This window comes from Trematomus bernacchii, unplaced genomic scaffold (genome assembly GCF_902827165.1).
Source record: "Trematomus bernacchii unplaced genomic scaffold, fTreBer1.1, whole genome shotgun sequence".
Lineage (NCBI taxonomy): Eukaryota > Metazoa > Chordata > Actinopteri > Perciformes > Nototheniidae > Trematomus > Trematomus bernacchii.
In genome coordinates this window covers 1,350,405-1,373,262 of record NW_022987469.1, presented here as the reverse complement: position 1 = coordinate 1,373,262, position 22,858 = coordinate 1,350,405, and the positions used below count along the sequence as shown (strand labels likewise).

The following is a 22,858-nucleotide window of genomic DNA, read 5'->3' as shown; positions in this document are numbered from 1 at the left end:
GGATAAGACGCTACACTTTTTACAGTTTGCCAGTCTCTTCACGCCCTCTTTCAGGAACAAGATGCAGATTGGTTGCTTTGTGAATACCTAAGATACCAATTATTTTTCTCACATGTTTTAGATTTTTAAGTGGCATTTATACTCCATAGATGAGAAACTGATGAGAACAATCTCTGTTTCTTTTGTATAAACAGTCCCCTCTCACCAAGGAGTGCCATCTCCTGCCACCATTCACATCTGGAACTCCAGGTCTCGTCTCTGTGTTCAGGGACTAACCTCTGATATGGTCAGATTGGTTTTTCAAACCCTTTTTTTTCTTCTTCTGATTACTGTTAATATTTCGGTTGATATCATGAAATAGCTGCTGTATATGTTCTGGCGGCCGCTCTGCACTGTGTGGTGTTGTTTAAACCTCGGGGCTGGATGAAAGCAAAGTGCTGCCTGCCTCCCAAGGTCAGGTCACACAGACCTTAGATGTGAGTGATGCTGTGGGTGAATTCAGAGCAGTGTGTTTGTGTGTGAGAGATCCTTGTGCTGTCTGCAGCACAATGATAAATGAGACCGTAAGAGTGCAGGTGTGAGACTTGACTGTTGATTTCTTGACTATCCAACAAACATCCTCACACACACACTTTACAGTACTCCTTAGAATACTCTATTAATCTAAGTTAGGACAGACCCAGATGCTGGTAGATTTTCAGCTATCGGGACGAAAACAAAACGTTTTATCTATATCTTTCTGTATTGCTGAGCACAGTTGACCTTTCTTTGAATAGAATACATTTGTATCGCTTTAACAGAAAGACTTACATACAATTTAGTATAAAACTGTGATATAAATAAAGTGTGTTTGATAGGATATTACTTGAAGTTAAGATGCCTTGAAAGTTGAAAGTATATATGCACATGAAATAGTGATAAAGATGAGATTCAAAATATGTATTCAGAATGATATCACGTTTTCTTTTATTTAGAGAACATTTTCCCCTGTAGACATAAATCCTGCGCATACAAATTCTGCATGTCAGATTTTTCAGCTGTCAGTTACAATCGTAGTTATGTCCTTTTTTTAAAGAAAAAGTTTTGGTACTGAAAGGATTTTGAAATCGGTCTGGAGAAAATAATTGCTTTGGTTTTTCTCTCTACTGACACAGGTTTCATTTTGGTTTATTTCTTAAAAATACCCTGCTACTAGTTTTCTCTACTCAGTAATGTAATATTAGTATTAAAACAATAGGAAGGTTGTATACATTGTTCCGAACTACAATAAATACATTGAAGGCACCTCTGCTTTTTCAAATGAAAGCCTTTCTGTTCCTCAAACCTGTCGTTTGCTGAATGCCCAGTAAACAGTCACCCAACTGAAAATATCCACAAACTGTGGGTCCTCTTCTACCCATACCACTGCAACAACCAGCAAACTCACTGACATGATCCACAACATTGTGACCCTCAGCTAAAACAGGCTGTTCCACTGTGGGCCTCTCACAGCAAGACAGGCATGCTCTTTTCAAACGTAGATACATTTTAAAGACCTTTTTACATTTTGACGTTCCCTATTGTCTAGTGAAACCGAAATAATTGAAACCCCATTCCTTGTGGTTCACCTTTAAAGGCGTGCTGTGCCGAGCACATTTGACTGTTTATTCCCAGCAGGAGTTGAGGCTGGAGGAGGCAACGGTTCCCTGTGTGAGCCTTTAACTGAGAATGTGAAGAGCTTCAGAGATGCAGCATTATTTATGGGGAGGGAATGAATAAAGAGCATTGGGCTCGGGGGTGTGGGGCATTCCTGCATCTGTACTGCCAGCTCTGAGGGTCCAAAGGCACGGCAGAGAGGAGTTCAGAGGAGTGAGTCTCACCCTGATAGATAAGTAAAGGATAATGTTCAGCGAGGCGGTCATTAATAAAAAATGAAGATAGACTTGCTGATCAGGATCCCCGACTTGACTACCTACATAATAAACCAAAAACATAATATTGGTAGTAAATGATCATATTCCTTCCGCTTGGAGAGAAATAGTCTGTTCCACTGCCAACCAACGGCTGTACTGCTGCGACAGCAACGTAACTTAAAGTGGACCTATTATGCTATATTGGAAACATATATTGTAGGGCCATACCTATATAAATGTCTGTGAAGTTTTTTGCTTAAAATACCAAACAGATCACCCATTGTAGCCATGCCTCATACTGCTCATACCCTTCTTTTGCAGCCCTGTTCCAAACAGGCTGATTCTGCTTTCAATTGAACGTCTGCTGCTAGCCACGCCCCTTTGTAGCGTCACGCAGCTTTCCCCTGCTACTGCTAGAGAGATTTCTACCGGGAGATCTCAGCTAAATGCTGCGGTGATTAAATGCCATGTTATGTTCCAAACCACTTCAAGCTTTATTTCTGAAACAGTATGGAGCTCAAACCTTTCTCTCTCGCAGGGGTTACCACAAGGACATTACGCTACACATATTCTCTCCAGTAGCCTGTAGCGTTAGCTCCATGGTTAGCTCTGAGTGTTAGCATGCTTGCTAATGTAAACACACAGCATATTACTCCCAAAACATGCCGCGCATTGTTTCTGATACACCACATAGCTTGACATGTTCTTTCTTAAGTGTTTACCGCTAGAACAGTGCCATTATATGTATATATATATATATATATATATATATATATCAACTTTACTCTAAGCCTCCAGCAGACATCCTGCTGAATACACAGACACACAGCTGCGACTGTATACAGAGACGATAGGTTGGGACGTGTCACGTGTGCCGGAGAATATAGGTTGGGACGTGTCACGTCGGCCGGATGTCGCCAATGACATGATGGGAGCGAAAATTCTGGATCTGCTTGTTAGCACCCCCTTTTTTCTTTTTCTTTTTTTTAGAGATGTGGGTACGGAGGAAAAGAGAGAGGGTTTTGTTTTCTGACACTTGGTGAGTTCCCTGACACACCGGGGACACATATTCATGTATAAAAGACATCAAAAAGTGCATTTTGCATGATAGGTCCCCTTTAAAGTGACGGCAGCACTGATCGAGGTTTTCTGTAACTGTTCACAGTTTCTGTTCCATTAACAAGTCTTTTAAACACTGCCAGAGCCCGTACCGTGTTCCCTTTAGTGTTTACTTCCTGTCTGTCTGTCTTCTTCTGCTGATTTCTCTGACGTCCAGCGCTCTGTCTTTTAACCACTTTCCTTTTCATGTGCTCCCAGCTGACCTTAAATTCACCGGACTTCTTTATGTGGATTGATATGACTGCACATAGTCCCTTGATCCTGCTTAGCAGCGTCTGTTAGCAAGAATTAACAACCTCTGGAATTTCCAAATTGACCAATCAGAATAGAATGTTCAACTAATCCGTAATAAATAATGTTAAAGTTCAATCAGTGATTCCTCAAATTGTCATTGTGAGTAACACTGTATAATAACTATCATTCATAAATGTTATGACATGTGAGTGGAAGGATCTCCTCCACCCCTCTTCTCCTCCTCTCCTCCACCCCTCCATCCCTCAGCAGTGTAATAACCAGCCTGATGCCTGTGTCCTTCAGCACCTTATTGAAAACCTCCTGCTTGTAAAACAGGCAGAGTTGAGAGAAGCACCAGAACACAAACACACATTTCTCCATGACGTGCCTAGTGTCAGGTCTATTGGACCAGCATGCTTTGCTCCAGCCAGCAGCGGCTTCAAGCTGGCACACTCACAGAGAGTGGCCCCCCCCCCCCCTTCAGGGTGGTCTCCTGTGGCACAGCAGGTTTGCTCTGATGTGACTCATGGCTTCAGACAGAGTTACTCTGTTCTGCCCTGAGAGGGAACTCGCTGCAGTTGTCATGGTGTTACATCAGATTATGTGACACCGGCTGAAAAGACACGCATTCATTTCTCCGAACAATATGAACTTACTCGGATATCTAGAAATACACAAACACACACACTGGCATACACATGTATATCTCTACAGAAACCTACCTTTGAGGCGTTTCTGAATAATATGAACTTGCATGGATATTCAGAAGTGCGAACATGCACGCTCACTGTCTCCCCTCCCCCATGAGTTATCCAGAAATATTTACTACATTTGCATTATAAGCAGCTCTTAAAATCCCCCCTCCTGAGCTCCATATAAGGCTGTTGGTCTAATTCTTTCCCCAAACTGGAGCACTAATGCTTGGGTGAAGTAGCAGCACAACGATGCTCACCTCCAAGAGGAATCCTGGGTATTTAGCAGAGCCTGGTGAAGAGAGGTGCGAGCTGTGGAAGTCAACAGGAGGGTGTGTTTAGCATAGTGCCATCAGTGCATGTTGGTCTAAAATTGCCTTTTTTAGTTTTAATTTCCTGTGCTTATATTCTAGAAAATATAGCACTTTGCTTGTTTATGGCACATGCTGCTGATCATAAACAGTTGAACAGTGGCCAGATATGATTGTCTTTTTAGGAAACACGTCCAATAGATGTTTGATAGTGTGGCAGAGAATCAGTAGTAAATAGCAATCAGTGTTAAATTATTGCTAAACAAATAATGGGTTATATTTGTTTGGGCCCTGCAGCGCCTCTGACTGTGTGAGCCCTTGATTCCATGTTTGTGGTGGTTATCCATGTATCATCCCATTATCTGACACACAGCTCGGGGAACGCCCAAGGCTCATTATGGTTTCACGGCTTGTCAAACCTGTGGAGTGGCTGGCAGCACTTCTGGGTTCCAACTCCTTTTTTTTCATTCTTCTGCTGTTGGAGAAGCTCATTTAGTTTTTATTGGCCAACACACTCTGGCTCCACGCCCTTACCTTAACACACACCCTTACGTTTTATTAAGGTAACACTATGGAAAAGCAGCATTAGGCGTATGGGACCACAAAGAGGCTCTTTGTGAAGCCCTGTGTTTTACACACACAGCACACGGAGAGGAGCAGACAACACAGCAGTCATACTAACATTTACCCTTCACTCTCTGCACTGCCCTTGTTATTGCCCAGACAGCCACAGAAAGGTGTGTGTGTGTGTGTGTGTGTGTGTGTGTGTGTGTGTGTGTGTGTGTGTGTGTGTGTGTGTGTGTGTGTGTGTGTGTGTGTGTGTGTGTGTGTGTGTGTGTGTGTGTGTGTGTGTGTGTGTGTGTGTGTGTGTGTGTGTGTGTGTGTGTGTGTGTGTGTGTGTGTGTGTGTGTGTGTGTGTGTGTGTGTGTGTGTGTGTGTGTGTGTGTGTGTGTGTGTGTGTGTGTGTGTGTGTGGCACATCAGGAGCTCAGTGTTTCAGAGCCTAATCTTGTAGCAGCACACTTCCTTCTGTCTCTGCTCACAACCCACCATCAGTGGTCACAGTCTAATTCCTGGGTGCCTGTTGTGAACGATGAAGTGACGGCCTTGCAGTTCCTTGTTAACTCCTTCACTACCATGACATCTGTAAGTGTCCACATGTTATTTCTCGTCAGGGCTGATGTAGCTTGCTAACCAGTGCTTGTGGTGTGTGATTTATCCAGTGTCCATAGTTTTTTTTTTTACCAGCACTGTTATATTTTCTAGAAATGTCTGTTAAACATTTATCTTTTGCTAGACACAATTCAAGTTCAAAAGACACACACTTAACTTCATGTACTGGTTTTAGATTTGGAAACGACTATTGTAGTGCCTTCTTATTCACGGGTTAGGTTTAGTTAGCGCTGTTGATAAACCAACAGTGCCAACTAAACATATTTGGGCTGTCATTTTCTAAAAGTGAATTTAAAGTAAGTCATTCATTAGAAGGAATTTGACACAACCCAGCGATGTCCATCCATTGGTCTCACATCTCAGCAGAGTCTTATTTTCCCACACTGCACTGTGTCTTGAGGAGGCAGTGAGACGGGGTTATACAGTTGGTGTTGCTCCAATGACCACAGCTCTGCTCACGAGCGTCCTCCATTTTTACCTGCGACCAGCAGGTCAACAAAAACGTCCCCAACCTCCGTCTTTTGCCGTAGGAGGCTGACATTTTGCATGCAGGGCACTGTTTGTGAACCACAAGGCTTTTGGACTGAACATTTCAATTTGAACTGGTCATTACATTTAGAATACTATTTCCCCCACATATTGAAACCAAAGTTTAAATAAAAAGTGATTTTAGTAGCTTTACAATGTCACGTCAGCAACAGACCAGCTTCTTACTTTCCCTTTTTTCTCTCATCTACCTGTGTACAATAATGACAGTAGGTGAATAGAGTATAGGGACAAGCATGTTTGAACATTTTAAACTTTCACAAGAATTTTCTGCATCAAGATCAGGATTAATTAAAGTCTTAAAAAAACCTTCTAGTACTATTTAGATTTAGTTGCAACATTCATTCGTGTCAATATACATTTCATCAGTTATTTTAAAACGGTTATATTTATTGTTCTAAATGAATGAATATACACACACTACATAATTAATTAATCAAGGAAGTCAATCCTGGTGACGTTCCTAAAATAGTTTCTCTCAGCTTCCAGACCCTCGTGGTTCCAGTGCAGTGGGAACCAGACTTCCCATGAGTGTGTTTGTGTTCATGTGCAGCATTGTGGTCACTTCTTCCTTATTATCTCTGTCCAAAATGTCCACCTCTCCCCTGAGAGGGCCGAGCCTGTCCTTCCTCCGTCTCTCATTGCCTCCATCTGTTCTCCCACTACTGACTCCAATAATAGCTTCTGTTCTGCTGACTTGATGGTTCCGCTCCAGCAGAGTCCAAACATCTCGTTCTCTCCATGGCTCAAGATTTTTTAGTCTGATGACACGATTAATTGTGAACTAAGGCAAGGCAGTAACTAAGTCTTTAGGAACTTGTTTTGGGAACCTTTGGGTCGCCGGTTCAAGTCCCAGAACGGACCAAGTACGAGCGACATTGTCAATTAAAAAACATGAACAATTAAGTGTTTGTAATGACAGCAAACAGTTTCAGATGCTGATGTAAGTAAATATCTGTAAGTCTTAAGAAATAATCTTAATGACCCTTAATATTCTGTTGATTCAAGAACTCATGTCAGTTTGAACAGTTCGGCCATGAGCTGCTATGATGAGTGTCTACGTAGCTGTCAGCTTTGTGTGCATCTGAAATATTAATGCCAGTGACATACTCAATGCTGAATAATAAAAGGAGACCCCAGGTGTCTGGAGATCTATTTCAGGGTCTTTTTCCACGGCAGTATTTAACCCGCAACATACTTTTAAAAAAACAGGCTCAGTGTTATAAATATTTCATGTTGTTTTGCACTCATGAGCAAATGAAAGACCAAGCTTTTATTGGCAGACCGTGGACAACCCTAGCTCATTATCAAACTTAAAACTCCTTCGTTGTAGCATCATTGAAAACTGAACATGATGATGAACCAACAGAATGTTTGAGCAGAGCAGTTCAGAAAAGATGATCTCACTCTTTTGCGCTCCATATCAGTTCAAATGATGTTGCAATTTGTGGTACTTACTGTCGAAACAAAAGACGACTAGACTAAACAGGTCAGATGATCTCCCCAGAAAGCATGAGGAAATGCCATGATGCTACAGTGATAAAGCCCCCATTTACACCTTTCACTCAACATAACTGGAGGCGAGTATTGACAGGATCTAAGCACCATCGGATCAACTGTACTTGTGTGTGTGTGTGTGTGTGTGTGTGTGTGTGTGTGTGTGTGTGTGTGTGTGTGTGTGTGTGTGTGTGTGTGTGTGTGTGTGTGTGTGTGTGTGTGTGTGTGTGTGTGTGTGTGTGTGTGTGTGTGTGTGTGTGTGTGTGTGGTGTGTGTGTGTGTGTGTGTGTGTGTGTGTGTGTGTGTGTGTGTGTGTGTGTGTGTGTGTGTGTGTGTGTGTGTGTGTGTGTGTGATGGGGATCCACATCAGCAGGCAGAGAGGGGAACGTTTTCATGTTGGTGTTACTGGGGATACTGTCTTCCTCTCTGTTGCTAGGAAACCTCCAATCATACTTGATTTCGCAGGTACACTCGCGGTTCGATTCTTCGAGTCAGCATTGTGCTGACGGCATGAAATCCTGAAGTGCAAGGCCAAGTAGCATTAACAAGCTGTCAAGACCTGAGGGCTGTGTGTGTGTGTGTGTTCCCCTCTCCTGTGTGTAGAGTCATGAATATGAAGCAGCTTCTGGCTTTATTCAGTCACTCACACAGCGCATCAAACAAGTCTGTCAGAGTGAGTGCGCCTCCAATTACTAGCTCTGAACCAGGATGATGTGGAGGAGCTGGTGGAGGGTGTGTGTACACCATGTGGACTGATGATGTGAACAGTTGTGTTACTCATACTGAGCAACATTTATAAGATAACGTTTGCCCTTCTTGATAATAAATAAGGAAGATGGGCAGTTCAAAAAGTTAATTATAGAATTACCATAAAAGCCTGTTGCAAACTTTCATTAGATGTTGAACAGCTACTTCTTGTTTTTTTTGTTTTTAAATTTCCTAGACAATTGTGTGCATTTTCTGAGTGAAAAGCCTGCCTGGTTGCCAGTCTGCCATGCTGCTTGGCTAATCAAATCAAATCAAATCAAATCAGACGAGACCAACCAGCTGAATTTTTGCTGTTCCCATTTTAAAAATGCAATGGGTCAAGATAACTCGGTCACACAGCAGAATGGATCCTGGAAGAGGTTTCAGGGAGGCAGCATGATGTAGAGGTGATCAGAGTAAATGTCGTACACGGTGATCGACAGGGTCTTAAAATGTCTGTAATAGTCCATTATCACCCTTCATTTTAATGAATCCTTTGAAATGATTATAACGCATATTTAATAACATTTTCCACTTTTTTTTATGGTTCGATTTCAGAACATGATTATGAGGGCATGGAGGGAATAGATGAACAGAAATGATGCGCCACTCTTCATCCCAACACAGGAGAGAATGATTTTTATTGTGCCGTCACATTGGATGCTAATAAAAACACAGCGGCCATTGTGCATAAACACATTTTAACAATGAAGTTTTTCAAAAATAATGTGTGTGTATGCCTTGAACAGTCGACTTTTCATGGTCTCTTTAATTTTGTCTGGGCTTGTTCTGTAGTCGGCATCGCCCCTTCAGCCAAAGGGGGAGCATTTCTGCCAGAACAGTGATCAGAAGTCGGGAAGACTCTGATCAGGACTGCTGCTCAAGGCGGAGATGCTCTCTGAAGCTCAGTGTATTAGGCTCCTCAAAGAAACAGTGGTACATACTCTGTTTTAATCTGTCAACATGATTGACAGCCCCTTTTTTCCCATCATTATTACAAAAAAAATATATATATATTAGACCTCTGGTGGTACAATCTGTTCCTTTGATGCACGCGGATGCCCCCGACCTGTGAAGACTTGTGAAGCTGCCACTGATTATCGGAGAGAGGCTGACTGACCATGAAGGACTTGCATACTGCTTTCAGTATGACTTTTCACATACTGTTAATGCTGTGGCTCAGACACACAGTGGCAGTGTATATGAATAGAATGGTGCATTAGGGACTCTGATGACTGACTAATGTACTCTTATGGTGTTGTACTTCTGCTTCACTGAGTTTCACCATTAAACATCAAAACTCAGAATCTAGTCTGAGTACATTTCTGTTTCTCAGTCACTCATGAGATGAGCTGTCTGTAGAAGCAGCTGCTGCTGTGTAACTTGGGATAGCAATGAGGGAACAGGAGAAAATAGCCTTTGACCTTCCTACTTTCCGCTCTGTTAGAGGAGTTTCTGCATTCTTTCTGATATGTGTGCATATTTCTCCCCACCATAATCAGCATGTAGAAACCCAACATATCATTTCTGCAACACAGTGTGTGCTCACATTGGCTCTCACATATTCAGTTTTGACCCTGCCCAGCACGTTGGTGCTCCACCGGGACTTTATATTGTGAGCATGATTACAGCTGATGTCAGACTGGAGCTTCTGTCTGCTTTTTAGAGACCTCAAGCTTTTTCTCCTGAGGGATATGCTTGTGTTGATTTATGGCATAAGTATAGAAATGATCCTGAGAAATGTACCGTTTCTACCAGCGTCATGGATTTTAAAGGTTTCCACCCAAAAGTACCTGGAAGAGAAAATTATTTAAACAAAACTCGACCCAAATTGTTTGTTTACTGTTGTTCGGTGCTCAGCGTTCTCGTATGACAGATTTTCTTCCAACAAAACAAACTGAAGAAAAGGAACATTTAAATTAAATTGTCATTCTCCGTATTTTCTCATTTTAGGAACTTTTATTGCAAATGATCATTCCAATATTGAGTGAAATTATAGAGTGAAAGTGATAGAAAATACACACTATAGACACTTTTATGTCATTTTGTTGAAGTATTTGGTCATATTGGCTGTCCTCGACCTTTAAGCAGTTAACTACAGAGTCCAGGAGTGGGTTTAGTGCTAAGTGTGTGGGTCTCTGTGTCCACACCCTGCTACACTGTGTTAATGTGAGTGTCCCATTGGACCGCGGCCATCCACCACTGCCCCGAACAATGGGATTTAACACACACACACACACACACACACACACACACACACACACACACACACACACACCTCTAGCCTAAGCCGTTGTCTTGCGGAGGTTACATCATAGCTGTGTACAGTACACCAAACTCATATTAGTTTTCTGAATAGAACCATAACTAATACGTGGAAACTAGTAAAGATCATCACTTTTCAAAAAAAGATCTAAGATAAATGACGTTCTTTATTGACGGCACAGTTCTCCTGGTGGCGAGGACTCCGCAGTGAGTTCCTTCACACAAATGTATTAATGTTCCTGTAGATGTTTTTTTGTGTTATTAATTTACTCATTACAAAAAAGTTTGAACTGTTTCAAAGCAATTCAATATCACATTACATTGTCTTTTTATTTGTACAAATTCAATTATTTTTGAATGAATAACTGCGTTCTTATTCTATTTAGTCTGCTACACTGCTATATAACTTTCTTTCACTTTCACACACAGCCACATGTGTGTGTGGCCTGCCGGCTCACTTGATTCTCTTACATCACTCCAGAGTGTTCAGCCAGTTCCTATCAGAAACAATGCACCCCTAATTCTTTCCATAATTATAACAAATTCACGCTACTGCTGGTTTTGCTTCACATCACTTAAATTCCCTGTTTGTAAAATAAACAAAAACAGTAAACTCTATTTTTCCCGTATGATATACAGTCATGCCTCTGAAGTGTGCTGGTGTTTCCAGAGTGGTAAATGGTAACGTTGGTACCTCCAATACTTTGTCTCAAAGCAACATAATGTCAGTGTGAAAGACCTGAGTTATAACTCCCCCTGAAGCATTATTGTTTCTCTGCCTGAGTGCATTGAGAAGTTATTGCTTGCACCACAGTAGATACTTTATGATGTGCGCTGGCAGGCGCACCTGTCCGCATAAGAGTTACGATCCAGATTTAGTCTGCAGGCTGTAATAGCTTCCTGTCTGGCAGCTGGGACTGGTTGATAGCCCTGATGACCCGCTACTTGCTCTCATTTATGCCCCATAACATCTCATTCCACCACAGTGTGCCCTTCATCATGGTGACATCACTCAAAGGACTATTGCGGCCACATTTGACTTGTTACTCATTTCTTATGTCTGATTTTTTTTAGTTTCTTCTGTGTTTGCGTAAGTGGGTATTTTCAAAGAAAGTCCCTGAGCCTTGAGGTTCAGTATATTTGATGGTGCCAAAGCAAACATTAAAATGAGGAAATGTGAAAAAGGAAATGGCTCAAATGAAGCGAGAATGGTCTTTTTGTGGATGCCCTCAGCAGCCTGCACACAGAGAGCAGCAGGGGTTGATGGGGAGGAGACAGGAGACGTATGCACACGTTGGCCAAAGATAAAGTTCTACCAATGCGTAGAGGTGATCCCTGAGATCCGGATATCCGTCTTGTCTTGTATCCAGGCTCAACCTCTGTCACCCCTGGGTGATTTCTTGAGGGCCATGAAATGTAACAACCATGGGAACTTCCTCTACCCACCCAGCTCTGCTCTGTCCACTGAGACATGTCCAGAGAGCCCACTGTCATGTCATCCAGGGACTTCCTTAAAAGGACCTGATTAAGGGAACCTGAGGGACTTTAATGTTTTAATTTCTGGAAGAAGGTTTTCCGGAAGAGAGCGCAGGACGATTTTCCGCCCTCCCCCTCTCCCCCTCCACACCCCCCTTTCTGAAGTTCATCAGCCGAGGAGGAATGTGTTCGGCAATTGTTAGGGGTTTCTCTATAAATAACTTCTTGTCAGCCAGCCGGGCAGTAACTGTCATTAATATACTAACTCACAATCTTCCTAAAAACATTTTTTGTGAAGCAGAAGGTCAGAAGGATTTACAGTCTATGTTAGGGCTGCTCGATTATGGCAAAAATCATAATCTCGATTATTTGGGTCAATAATTGATATCACGATTATTAAAAACGATTATCCATTTCCTTTGAAAACATCCATTTATTGAAAAAGTGTGAACAGTATGTTTTGTGTGAACAGTATGTTTTTAACAGTTGATTACCCTGAACTTTAAGTATAATTCAACTGAAAAACCAATAAAAAAATAAATAATAATAATAATAATAAAAAAATAATCGTTTTATTTCGATTATGTTGTTTTCAAAATCGTTGCAAGCCAAAATCGTAATTGCGATTAAAATACGATTAATTGAGCAGCCCTAGTCTATGTGACAGCAATCTCTTTAGATTACCACACTCAGATATATATATATCATTTATTTTGATGATGGTAAACTGTCCAGGCCCCGAGTCAGCAGAGCAGCCCCCAATCATGATACTCCCTCCACAGAATATCTTCTTTGGGATGATGTTATTATTTGGTGTGCAGTGCCTTTTTCCTGCCATACAAAGTGCTGCCTGTTGTTTCCCTTTAATTCAGCCTTAGTTCAGTCAGACTACAAAACATGTTCCCAGTAGCGTTATGCAGTGTTAAAGTGCTCTTTGGCAAACTGCAGGAGTGCAGTGGTGTACTTTGGGAAAGCAGCTGCTTCCTCCATGTTGTCCTGCCATGGACCCTATGGCCTATAGCAGGGCTATTCAATTAGTTTGGAATGGGGGCCGGTTGATGAAAATGATCCAAAGCAAGGGGCCGGGAAAAAGATGGCTTGAAATATGAGCAATCATATTTAAGAGCTTCAGATACAGTAAATACTACAACAGCATAGTGGAGTGCATATATTGTGTTTAATTCAATCAAACAACATAGCCCCAAGGCCTTTATAGATCTAAATGGCAAGTTCAGAACTCAGTAGGCCTACATGTTTCATTTGATTTCATTTAGGTGAAATGATCTAATCATTCACGCAGAGATGCAATCAATGACAGGAGTTGTCACTACAGTATAGTAGGTGGGTTCGAAACCCGAGCCCGTCGAAGTTTTCAGGCATTGTCTACCCCTCTATCTCTCAATGTAACACCCTCTCTGGAATAAAGGCACTATGGCACGAAAAAAAAAAGAAAAAAAAAATCTTAAAAAAAAAAAAATTGATGACTTTTTAACATTATACTCAAAGGGCCAGTAAATATCACCCCGGGCCGGATTTGGCCCGCGGGCCGCCAATTGAATAGCCCTGGCCTATAGCCTTCAGCTGTGACTCTGGGGTTCTTTTTACCGCATTGATCATCCTGCATTGGCCTTTGGAGGCATCTTTGCTTAGCGCCCACTACTAGGGTTTGAGTCATATTATAAAGTCAAAATAGCTGGAAAAACACTTGTAATCTGGTTTCACTGATCAAAGCAATGTTTGCTTACTCCTCCTTACTCAGTTTGTCTTTGTTAAAGTCTTGGGGTTCACCAACTTACACTGTGAATGTTTCAACAATGTTTTCAATATGGATAAGAACAACACAATAATTGGTGTGCTTTTAGTTAAACAGATTGTGTTTGTTCATTACTGTAATTTAGGATCAATTTATTAGGGATGCACCAATAAGTGTGTGTGTGTGTGGGGAGATTTATGGGCAGATCGAGGAACTGGGGATCTCTGTGGCTTCACTTTTGCTCTGCTGAGTTGTTCTTTGGATTGCACGGAGTCAGACAGGTGGCCAATTCCTCCTGGCTTGTGATTTCAAATGAATGGAGTAGAAGCTGCGCTTGAAATTGAATATCATGTACATGACGTCAGGCGAGCTAGCTTTGGCTTTTGGACTCCAGAGGCAACAATACAAGAGGCATCATGCTTGGTGACACTAGGTGTGTGGTGTTGTGTGTGTGTGTGTGTGTGTGTGTGTGTGCTGTGTGTGTGTGGGTGTGTGGTGTGTGTTGTGTGTGTGGGTGTGTGGTGGTGGTGTGTGTGTGATGTGTGTGTGTGTGTGTGTGTGTGTGTGTGTGTGTGTGTTGTGTGTGTGTGTGTGTGTGTGTGTGTGTGTGTGTGTGTGTGTGTGTGTGTGTGTGTGTGTGTGTGTGTGGGTGTGGTGTGGTGTGTGTGTGTGTGTGTGTGTGTGGCTGCGTTGACTGGAGTCTGCTGTTTATTTGTTTTAGGTGTGCAGAGGAGGTGACTCCTCATTACAGGCGTGTGTGTGATCGTGCACCTTGGTGTGTTTATACTCCCAATCATGTCACTAATTAGAAACTTGCTTCATTTCCCCTCCCCCTCATACTGTGAATGAGGGTGTTGAATGGGGCATTATGGGTAGTTGCTGGAATTACAGCCCCCAACTCCCCCCTCCCTCTCTCTCTTTCTCTCTCCCTCGCTTATTATCATTAGTCACATTCCATCAGTACTCAGTGAGCATTGAGGCTTGCGAGCACTTGTTTGTGACCATTTCCCTTGCTGTATCCCCCCTTCTCCCTCACACCCCTGTCTCCCCCTTTCACCATTGTCTTCCTGCAGCCCTGTTTCTATCCACCAATGTCACTCTGCCAGTTTTCCCCTTCAAAACGCTCTGTCCCCCTGCCTGCTGTTGTCCTTCTCCGTCTCCTCCAGAATATAGGATAGTTGAATTGAGAATGAGTGAAAGGCTGGACTCAATGAAGCGGATGATGGCTCAATTGAATGTGCCTCTCAGGAATGCTCCCTTGTGTTTGGAGTCTTTTGGCCGCAGCTCAGGCTCCAGTCCATTTGTGGAGGGTAGGGCTTGGTAGATTTTGGGGAAGAAGGATTTGACTCTGCTGGTCCTGTTGATCCACTACAGGTTACACTACTACATGTGTTCTCAGTAATGCACTAGCTAGGCATAAAGCTCTGTTGAAGCCTTTCACCTGTCATCAGTCTGAAGGCCCTCTCTTCTTCAAGTCATTTGGATGACTGAATGGATATCTGCTTCAACGCTTTAATGTTCAAAAAGCATCATTTATTTCTCTTTATTTCTCATACTGCCTGTGCTGCAGCACCTCTTTTCACCCTCTGTCTGAAACCGGAGCCCAGTCTGCTCTGATTGGTTAGCTGGCCGGCTCTGTTGTGATTGGTCAACCGCTTAGAGATGTCCCGCACCTTTACCTGTCACATGTAATGTGTTGGAGTGCTATAATAGCACTCCAACACATTGACACTATTCAATAATATATATATTGAATAGTAGGGTGAGTGTAACCTAGTGATGTCACTATGTCACAGAAGTTAACAAAGGTGTCCAATGGAGGCGTTTCAGGCAGGGTGTGGGAGAGAAACACATGGAGGCAAGACTTCTGTACATACTTAATCATTTCCATGGCATTAACCACAACCAGCCCTGCGTGTTTTAAAGTGTTCAAATAATGGTGCAGTGTTGGTAGGGGCTTGTTTCTTCTAGTAGTGCTTACAAATTGAAATCCAGGAAGGCTATATTTAGTTTAGGAATGCACACAATCTTGTTCTATTTGTCAAACTCTCTGGTGTTTTGTTGGAATACCGACTATATCATACAAACGTACTGTTTCTGCAGAAAGTGCTGGAACAAGGTGAAGTCCATTACCTAAAGGAACATTTAGATAAAGGCAATTACAATCCCACATTTCCTGCTCTCTCATCACATCAAACCCATACCTTTAGCCTTTTAAAGTCACCAGAGGTGAAATGAGATTTTTTACCATCAGAGAATTGAATCAGAAATCCATTCTCTTGTTCTCCTGTGTCTCAAAATCTGAATGAAGTTGAGCCTTATTGGATTATTCACTGCGGGAAAGAGAAACCTCTTCCAACTAAGATCGGGCCAGAGTTATGGTTCTCCAGTGAACTCTAGTTTGTGGCTATTTGATTTGCAGGTTTCGGCAAATGGCAAATTCAGATAGATGAGCACTTGATTGGACTGTTACTCTTAGATGAGCAGAGCGACAGCATGCAAGTTGTGAGAGTTATTGGAAAGACAAGTCTAGCTCAAATCTGACACTGTCCGAGAGGAGGAAGCAGGAGAAGCGCTCTGTGTTTCTCTTATGCTTCTATAAGTTCACATGCCTGTCCTTCCTGCCTCTGCTCCGTGAGGCTCTGGGTTGGTGCTCTCTCAGGATCATCTGCACAGGACTGTAAAGCACATCTCTGCAGAGAGCACTCACACTCTGCAGAGAACTCCCTCCCCCACCCGGAGGGTCAGAGGAGCAAGTCTTTCTTGTGGTTTGGATTTGATAAATTGAGGTTCGGTCATTGGGTATCATTGAGTGGAAAAACAAACATTTGCAAGGAAGTGAGAGTTTTATACTTAATTCCCACTGAAATGATATAGATAACGATGATCATACTTAGGCGCCGTTTACACGAGGAGAAAACTGCTTGTATCTGCATAGTTTCGCGTGCGTATAGCCCTATTATTTACACGAGGCCGATAGAAACTGACCCCACAAACGATAACGGGTCCCAAGGTGGATAGATTTGCAAACGAAACGTTCTGGGGGGTCAAACGAGTCCGTGTAATCACCTCTATACGAATATTTCCTGAAAAAATAACGATAGCCCCGCCTCTCCCCACCTCTCCTGCTCACTGCTGTAGCAACTATCAAAAATAGCTGTGTTAATTAAACGCACAAGGGGTTCTTGAATGAAATAATATTATAAAAGGCAAACCAGAATTGTTAACGCCCAATATACTCCTTAAACAAAATAAACAGAGTCAGATTTCATGCATTGATCCATTATATTGACAATTTTCCAGCCAAACAACACAAACAAAATTAAACAGTCCGCTCTGCGATACACCAAACTTGTCTTTACTGCCTAATCCAGGCCATTATTGTTCATTGCTCCTGCGCCCGTCGGCGGCAAAAGAGAAATGTTTATAATCCACACAAAAAAAGGAAACACAGGACCGGCGTGTCCCAGAGGAGCGATCTCACCCGGTGTTTGTAGAGAATATCTCTCTTTCTGAGCGCGTCCTCTCCACAGAGACGTGCTTCTTGGTCGGTCGATGCAATATCCACAGATTCGGTTTCTTTCAGTTAACTTCCCCGTTGCATTTATCCATATGCTGAGGAAATGACTATATCCCGCTGAATACCAGCAATCGCCACACACACTTCCTCCTGTCAGTAGCTACTGCTAGTGCTACTGCTACTGACCATGCTACAGATGTTACAGATTAGTGCAAAATCTACAGCTCCTCTACCACAACCATCAGCAACAAGTGGACATGGAGAATTACATGAACTACATGTTGCTAAATACACCGCGGGGCTTAAACAGAAGGGTAGCTATGGCAACATTGCTGCGGGGCTGCTCTGGGCTGCTCTTCTTCGCTGCTTTTGGTGTATTTTGGCGGAAGTTACAGCGCCACTTACAGTCCCGGCATATGTACTACAGCGTTTCCAGCGGTCTCGTTTGAACAGACACGTTAAATGAAACTAATGCATGTGTACGGAAGACTTTTTTTGAATACGCATACTGTGCATAAACGCAAACGTTCCCGTGTGAAGGAGGCCTTAATGTGCTCTGGTATATTGTTTTGTGTGTCCTTGCGTTTCATTGTTGACATTGTGAACATGCCTTTACAAAAATTCAAAAATACAGGAGGTTGTGTGTGTGTGTGTGTGTGTGTGTGTGTGTGTGTGTGTGTGTGTGTGTGTGTGTGTGTGTGTGTGTGGTGTGTGTGTGTGTGTGTGTGTGTGTGGTGTGTGTGTGTGTGTGTGTGTGTGATGTGTGTGTGTGTGTGTGTGTGTGTGTGTGTGTGTGTGTGTGGTGTGTGTGTGTGTGTGTGTGTGTGTGTGTGTGTGTGTGTGTGTGTGTGTGTGTGTGTGTGTGTGTGTGTGTGTGTGTGTGTGTGTGTGTGTGTGGTGTGTGTGTGTGTGTGTGTGTGTGTGTGTGTGTGTGTGTGTGTGTGTGTGTGTGTGTGTGTGTGTGTGTGTGTGTGTGTGTGTGTGTGTGTGGAGATAATCCTGCTTCTGTACCAGTGGTGGTGTTGGGAGGAGGAGAGGTGGATAGAAAAAAGAGGGAGATAAAAGGGAGGGGGAGAGGAGGATTTACTGCATATGGAGTGAAAAAAAGAATGACGTGTCATAACTCACTGTTTAATATTATAGTATTTCACGAAGAAACAGCTAACCAAGAGGTTCAAGTGCTCAAACAAGTGCACTTTTGAAGGTTCTCATGCCATCTTCTTTTACCTCACAGCAGCTTGTTTATCTGGCAGACACTCCAGAGGGTTTTGTACCCTGTATCCTAGCAATGAGGGAAGATTGAATGCTGGTACAGAGTGTGTGCGGCACTGAAAGCCCTCTTGGACTGACACTACTCGACTTGGCCTCTGCTGAGGGGCTTTTACTCGCAAAAGCGGATGTAGTCAGTCACACACAGGTCTGACAGGAATTTCAATGGCTTCAAGCTTCCCACGACTCTTAGTGGACTGCAGAGAGGCAAAAGAAAATACAAAGTGTTGGACCATTGGGGTCTGTGTTTGTAGCAAACACTCAGGCTTGTGGTAATGTCTTCAAGGCCGAGGTTTTTCATCTCTGCACTTGCTGCTTCATATCCCACCTGGGGTCTTAGCATAGGATATAGCTGCCTAAAGTATTGCCCTTGGGAAATGTAATATAGTTGTTGATATCTATGTTTTCATGAATGTATGAACAAAGCTAATTGCTGCATAGCAAATAGTGGCACTTTGCAAATGCTTTTTTAATCGAGTTCTGTCGTCAATGTGCTGTTAGCTAAAGTTAGCAATTTCAGTTAATAACTACCAACAATATTTTCTTGTGTGACCCTTAATCATATGCCGTCTCTTTTAAATTGCCACTGAGTATCCAAAACATTTTTACTGATGTATATTGTCCTTCCCCTTTTTTGCAGGTTGTGTTCAGAAGGATGTGTTTAACCCAAGTTGCTGGGTGGTCAAGAGGGGACATGCCTCTGTGAGACACCGCTGGAAACCAATGGTGAGGATCCAATGTCCCAGATTGACCTAATTATTTAGCTTGAGGTATCCTCCAGAGGTCTTTTTAGTTGGATGTCAATTGGTTTAGGCATAGTTACAAAAAATAATGTCTTCTTGTCTTCCAATAGTTTAATGAGTTATTCTTACACTGTGAATCTGCAGAAAGAAAAAAAAACGGCGCTTTTCCGCTTTGGAAAAGCGCCGGTTTTTCCTGTTCACACCGCAGCGGCGACGCGTCATAGCTCCGGAATGCGGTTCACTTCCAGCTCCAAAAAATTGTCGGTCCAGAGGCAAGAGCTTCGGAGCTATGACGCGGCGTCGCTTACGTCTCTTACGTCGAGGCGTGCAGGAAACCTTACTTTGACCATCCGTTCGCTGTTATTGATCATTGTGGAGATACATGGGCTGTACAGGTTGTCATGTCCGACTATCACAAGTAGAATCATAATGAAAAATACGCCGGTAAAATGTGCCTGTAGAAAACGGCTTAGCAAGTAGTCAGTTTAGCTTCGGTTGCTATGCTAACATCACCCATGTTATACCAGAGAAACTTTCATAACAGCGTTGTGATGCCAAACAGCGTCAATTCAGACTGACACACATTCACTTAAGGGGAACTGGGGATATGTATCAGCTGCTTGTGTGACAGTCAGACAGTGAATACTTTAGAGCCGTGTGAGCTAACCCGGAGCTAACGGGAGAATAAACTCCCGTGGAAGAGCAGCCAGCACTGCAGCGGTCGGTAAATGCCGCTGAAACACATTAATAAACAATGAACCACGGCACTCTGGAGAAAAGTATAAGGTTGGAGAAGTCGTTATTTAATTTAATCTGGCTTCGTATGATTAAAAGCAACACGATCATCGACCCGACGCAGTCCCCGGCCCGTTGTTGTTGTGGGAGAAAATCAGCTACGTAAACTGTGACGTCATGACGCAGCAGCGGCAGCTCTGGGCGGTGTGAACAGAGCGGGAGCTGAAAAGGGAAACCGGAGCTGAACCAGAAAAGCTCTCGCTAGGAGCTAGAAAGGGAAAAGCGCTGGTGTGAAAGCCGCATCAGTGAAAGTGGATAAGTTTGCTTCGCCCATTTACTGTTCAGTGCATTATAGAGACTGAATACACACTGGTACCTTTTTGTTACCTGGATTGTTGGGTTAGGTGAGGTAGATCCATCCGTTTGGTTTTATATCTCACAGTTTAGAGGCTTTATCTACCAGACTTTCTCTATACAAACTCAAGTGATTCTGTTCTTTTTTTACTAAATGCCAGATGTTATTCACCTGATAACGTCTGGTGTAATCCACCCACCATTGCCTTGCCTAGCTTGACTGTATGTTGTTGACTTCTAAGCTCACAGGGACCTTAACCACGCATAGCTGTAATGAGGAATGATGTCTTTTATACTGCCAATTAAACCGTACTAGTCTGGTATTTCCTGCCTGCTTACCAATGAACCTTAAACGGGTCACGTACAATGGCAGATTATGATTGGTTGAGTCCAGCATGTTATCTACCATGTCCCTCAGAGTTCATGACTCTTTAATTGCCTAATGAGGCATTGACAAAATGGCCCCAGCAGGGAGGGGTTTGAGGCCAGCATTAGCTAACTAGTTATAGGAACACAGCATGAAGGACAAGAAGGTCAAAAAACACTATACTGTTGTGGAGCGGCGTGAAGTGAGGCTCTGGCACAATATAAATAATCGAAACAGAAATGAATAATAATTCAACAAGAAACTGTTTCTGCAACAAAATGTCTGATTATATTGGGATCCATAGCATCAGTTTGGGGGTCTATGACATGGAAACCATCCATGAAAACCCCTTTTTGTAGTGAACAGCGACATCTCTTTGACATCCTGTCCTCTCTTCTGTCCCTTAGCTCTGCTGCCATGCCTCCTGGGATGGGGTGTCGTCTTTCGGTGTTAGCAGTCCAAACACTGCTGACTCTCCTGCTGCTAGCTGCCGGCTGGCCCTTCACCTCAGTACCTAGAGGTGTTGTTGAAGCATCAGACTCTTCCCCCTCCAGTCTTTATCCCACCTTCATCAGGAATGACACTCTGTTCGAGCACTTGGCCCTGCATCCAGACCCCATTGTGGGTCTGGTCTACATCGGGGCCCGGGATCACCTGTTCCAGTTGGATCGATTCCTGCAACCTGAACTTCAGGAGGACACGGGACCTGTCATAGACAGCAGGGACTGCTTACCTCCTGTAACCGACAGCAACTGCCCTCAGGCTAAGCTCACCAGCAACCACAACAAGCTCCTGCTGGTGGACCCGTACTCCATGGAACTTATTACCTGTGGGAGCGTCAACCAAGGGATCTGCCAGAAACGAAGTCTGGACTCTGTGAATCTGGTACTTTTCTCTACAGAGAGGCCAGTAGATACTCAATACGTAGCAGCTAACCACCCAAACGTCAGCACTGTGGGACTGGTGGTTCGCTCTCATCCTGATAGGCAGCCAGTACTGTTTGTGGGGCGGGGTTACACTAGCAGCCACCCACCCATTTCCACACGAAACCTTGCCCAGGGTTCAGTCTTCTCTTACGAGGAGACCGCTAAGTTGGCTGTGGCTGGCCGTCTCTCAGAATACGACCATCATTTTGTAGCATCCTTTGCCCACCGTCACCACGTGTACTTCCTCTTCTACAGGCGGGACCTAAAGTCACAGTCACGCGAGTACCGCACCTACGTGTCCCGTGTCTGTTTGGACGACCAGGCCTATTATTCATACGTGGAAGTTCCCTTGACATGCCGTTCCAGGGCAGGGAAAGTTTACAACCTCTTGCAAGCTGTCCAGCTCGGGATCACCCAGGACGGTACAGACAGTCAGGGATCAGAAGTTCTTCTTGGCGTCTTCTCCACTCGTTCGGCTTCATCTAGTCGACCAAGTGAGGACTCTGCCCTCTGCATGTTTAACCTGGAAGATGTGGACCTCAGGATTAACTCCACCAGAGACTTGTGCTACACACAGATGGGTAAAGAATTGGGACTGGAGGCAGCCTACATCGAGTATGAAGTCAAATCCAACTGTGCCAACCTGCCAGAGGTGAGTCTGGATGGAATGCTTGTTTCTGTGTTGCCTGTCATTCAGTTGTTAGAAATCAGAAATGAGAGCTCATTTATTAGTCCAGCAGCAGGGACATTTACAGCAATATATCAAAAGTGACACAGCAGGTACAAAAGGTAGATAATAATAAAGAAGCTTACATGTTAAGAAAAAGCACACATTAGTAATAAAATAAAAATAAAGACAAATAAGTTGTCTTCCCTGGCAGCATTTAAACAGTGAACACATTTAGGGTTTTGAGATATTTATGTTTTGAAGATAAACATTATTATTACTTTTTATAAAGTAAGTGTTTTTCCCGCTTTGATTACTATACCAAAAAAATAATCTTGTGCCTCATCTGTCCAATTCCAGCAAAGTGTCATTTGTATCAGAGAGGATGACTTTTATCTGACGTTTTTGTAACAGCCAGTTGTAATGCTGTGGAGGAGGGACCTAATTAGATTGACCCTGTGATTAGAGGAACTCTGGGAATCCTGTTTTTATATGCTGTGTTCATGTACATGTGAATTGTGCATGTAAACTGCATTTGAATGCACATTGGGTTAGCACATCCTCCTGTGTTTA

At 43.2% G+C, this 22,858-nt stretch overlaps 1 protein-coding gene across 1 annotated transcript in view; it reads left to right on the top strand.

Moving 5' to 3' along the window:
• The first annotated feature begins 267 nt into the window (after nt 1–267).
• Nucleotides 268–22,858, top strand: part of plxnb1b (plexin b1b) — a 65,129-nt gene continuing 42,538 nt past the window's right edge. The window contains 3 exon segments of the mRNA XM_034143780.1: nt 268–286; nt 19,134–19,219; nt 21,100–22,270. Coding sequence (XP_033999671.1) covers nt 21,110–22,270 — 1,161 coding nt within the window. The 5' untranslated portion in view covers nt 268–286; nt 19,134–19,219; nt 21,100–21,109.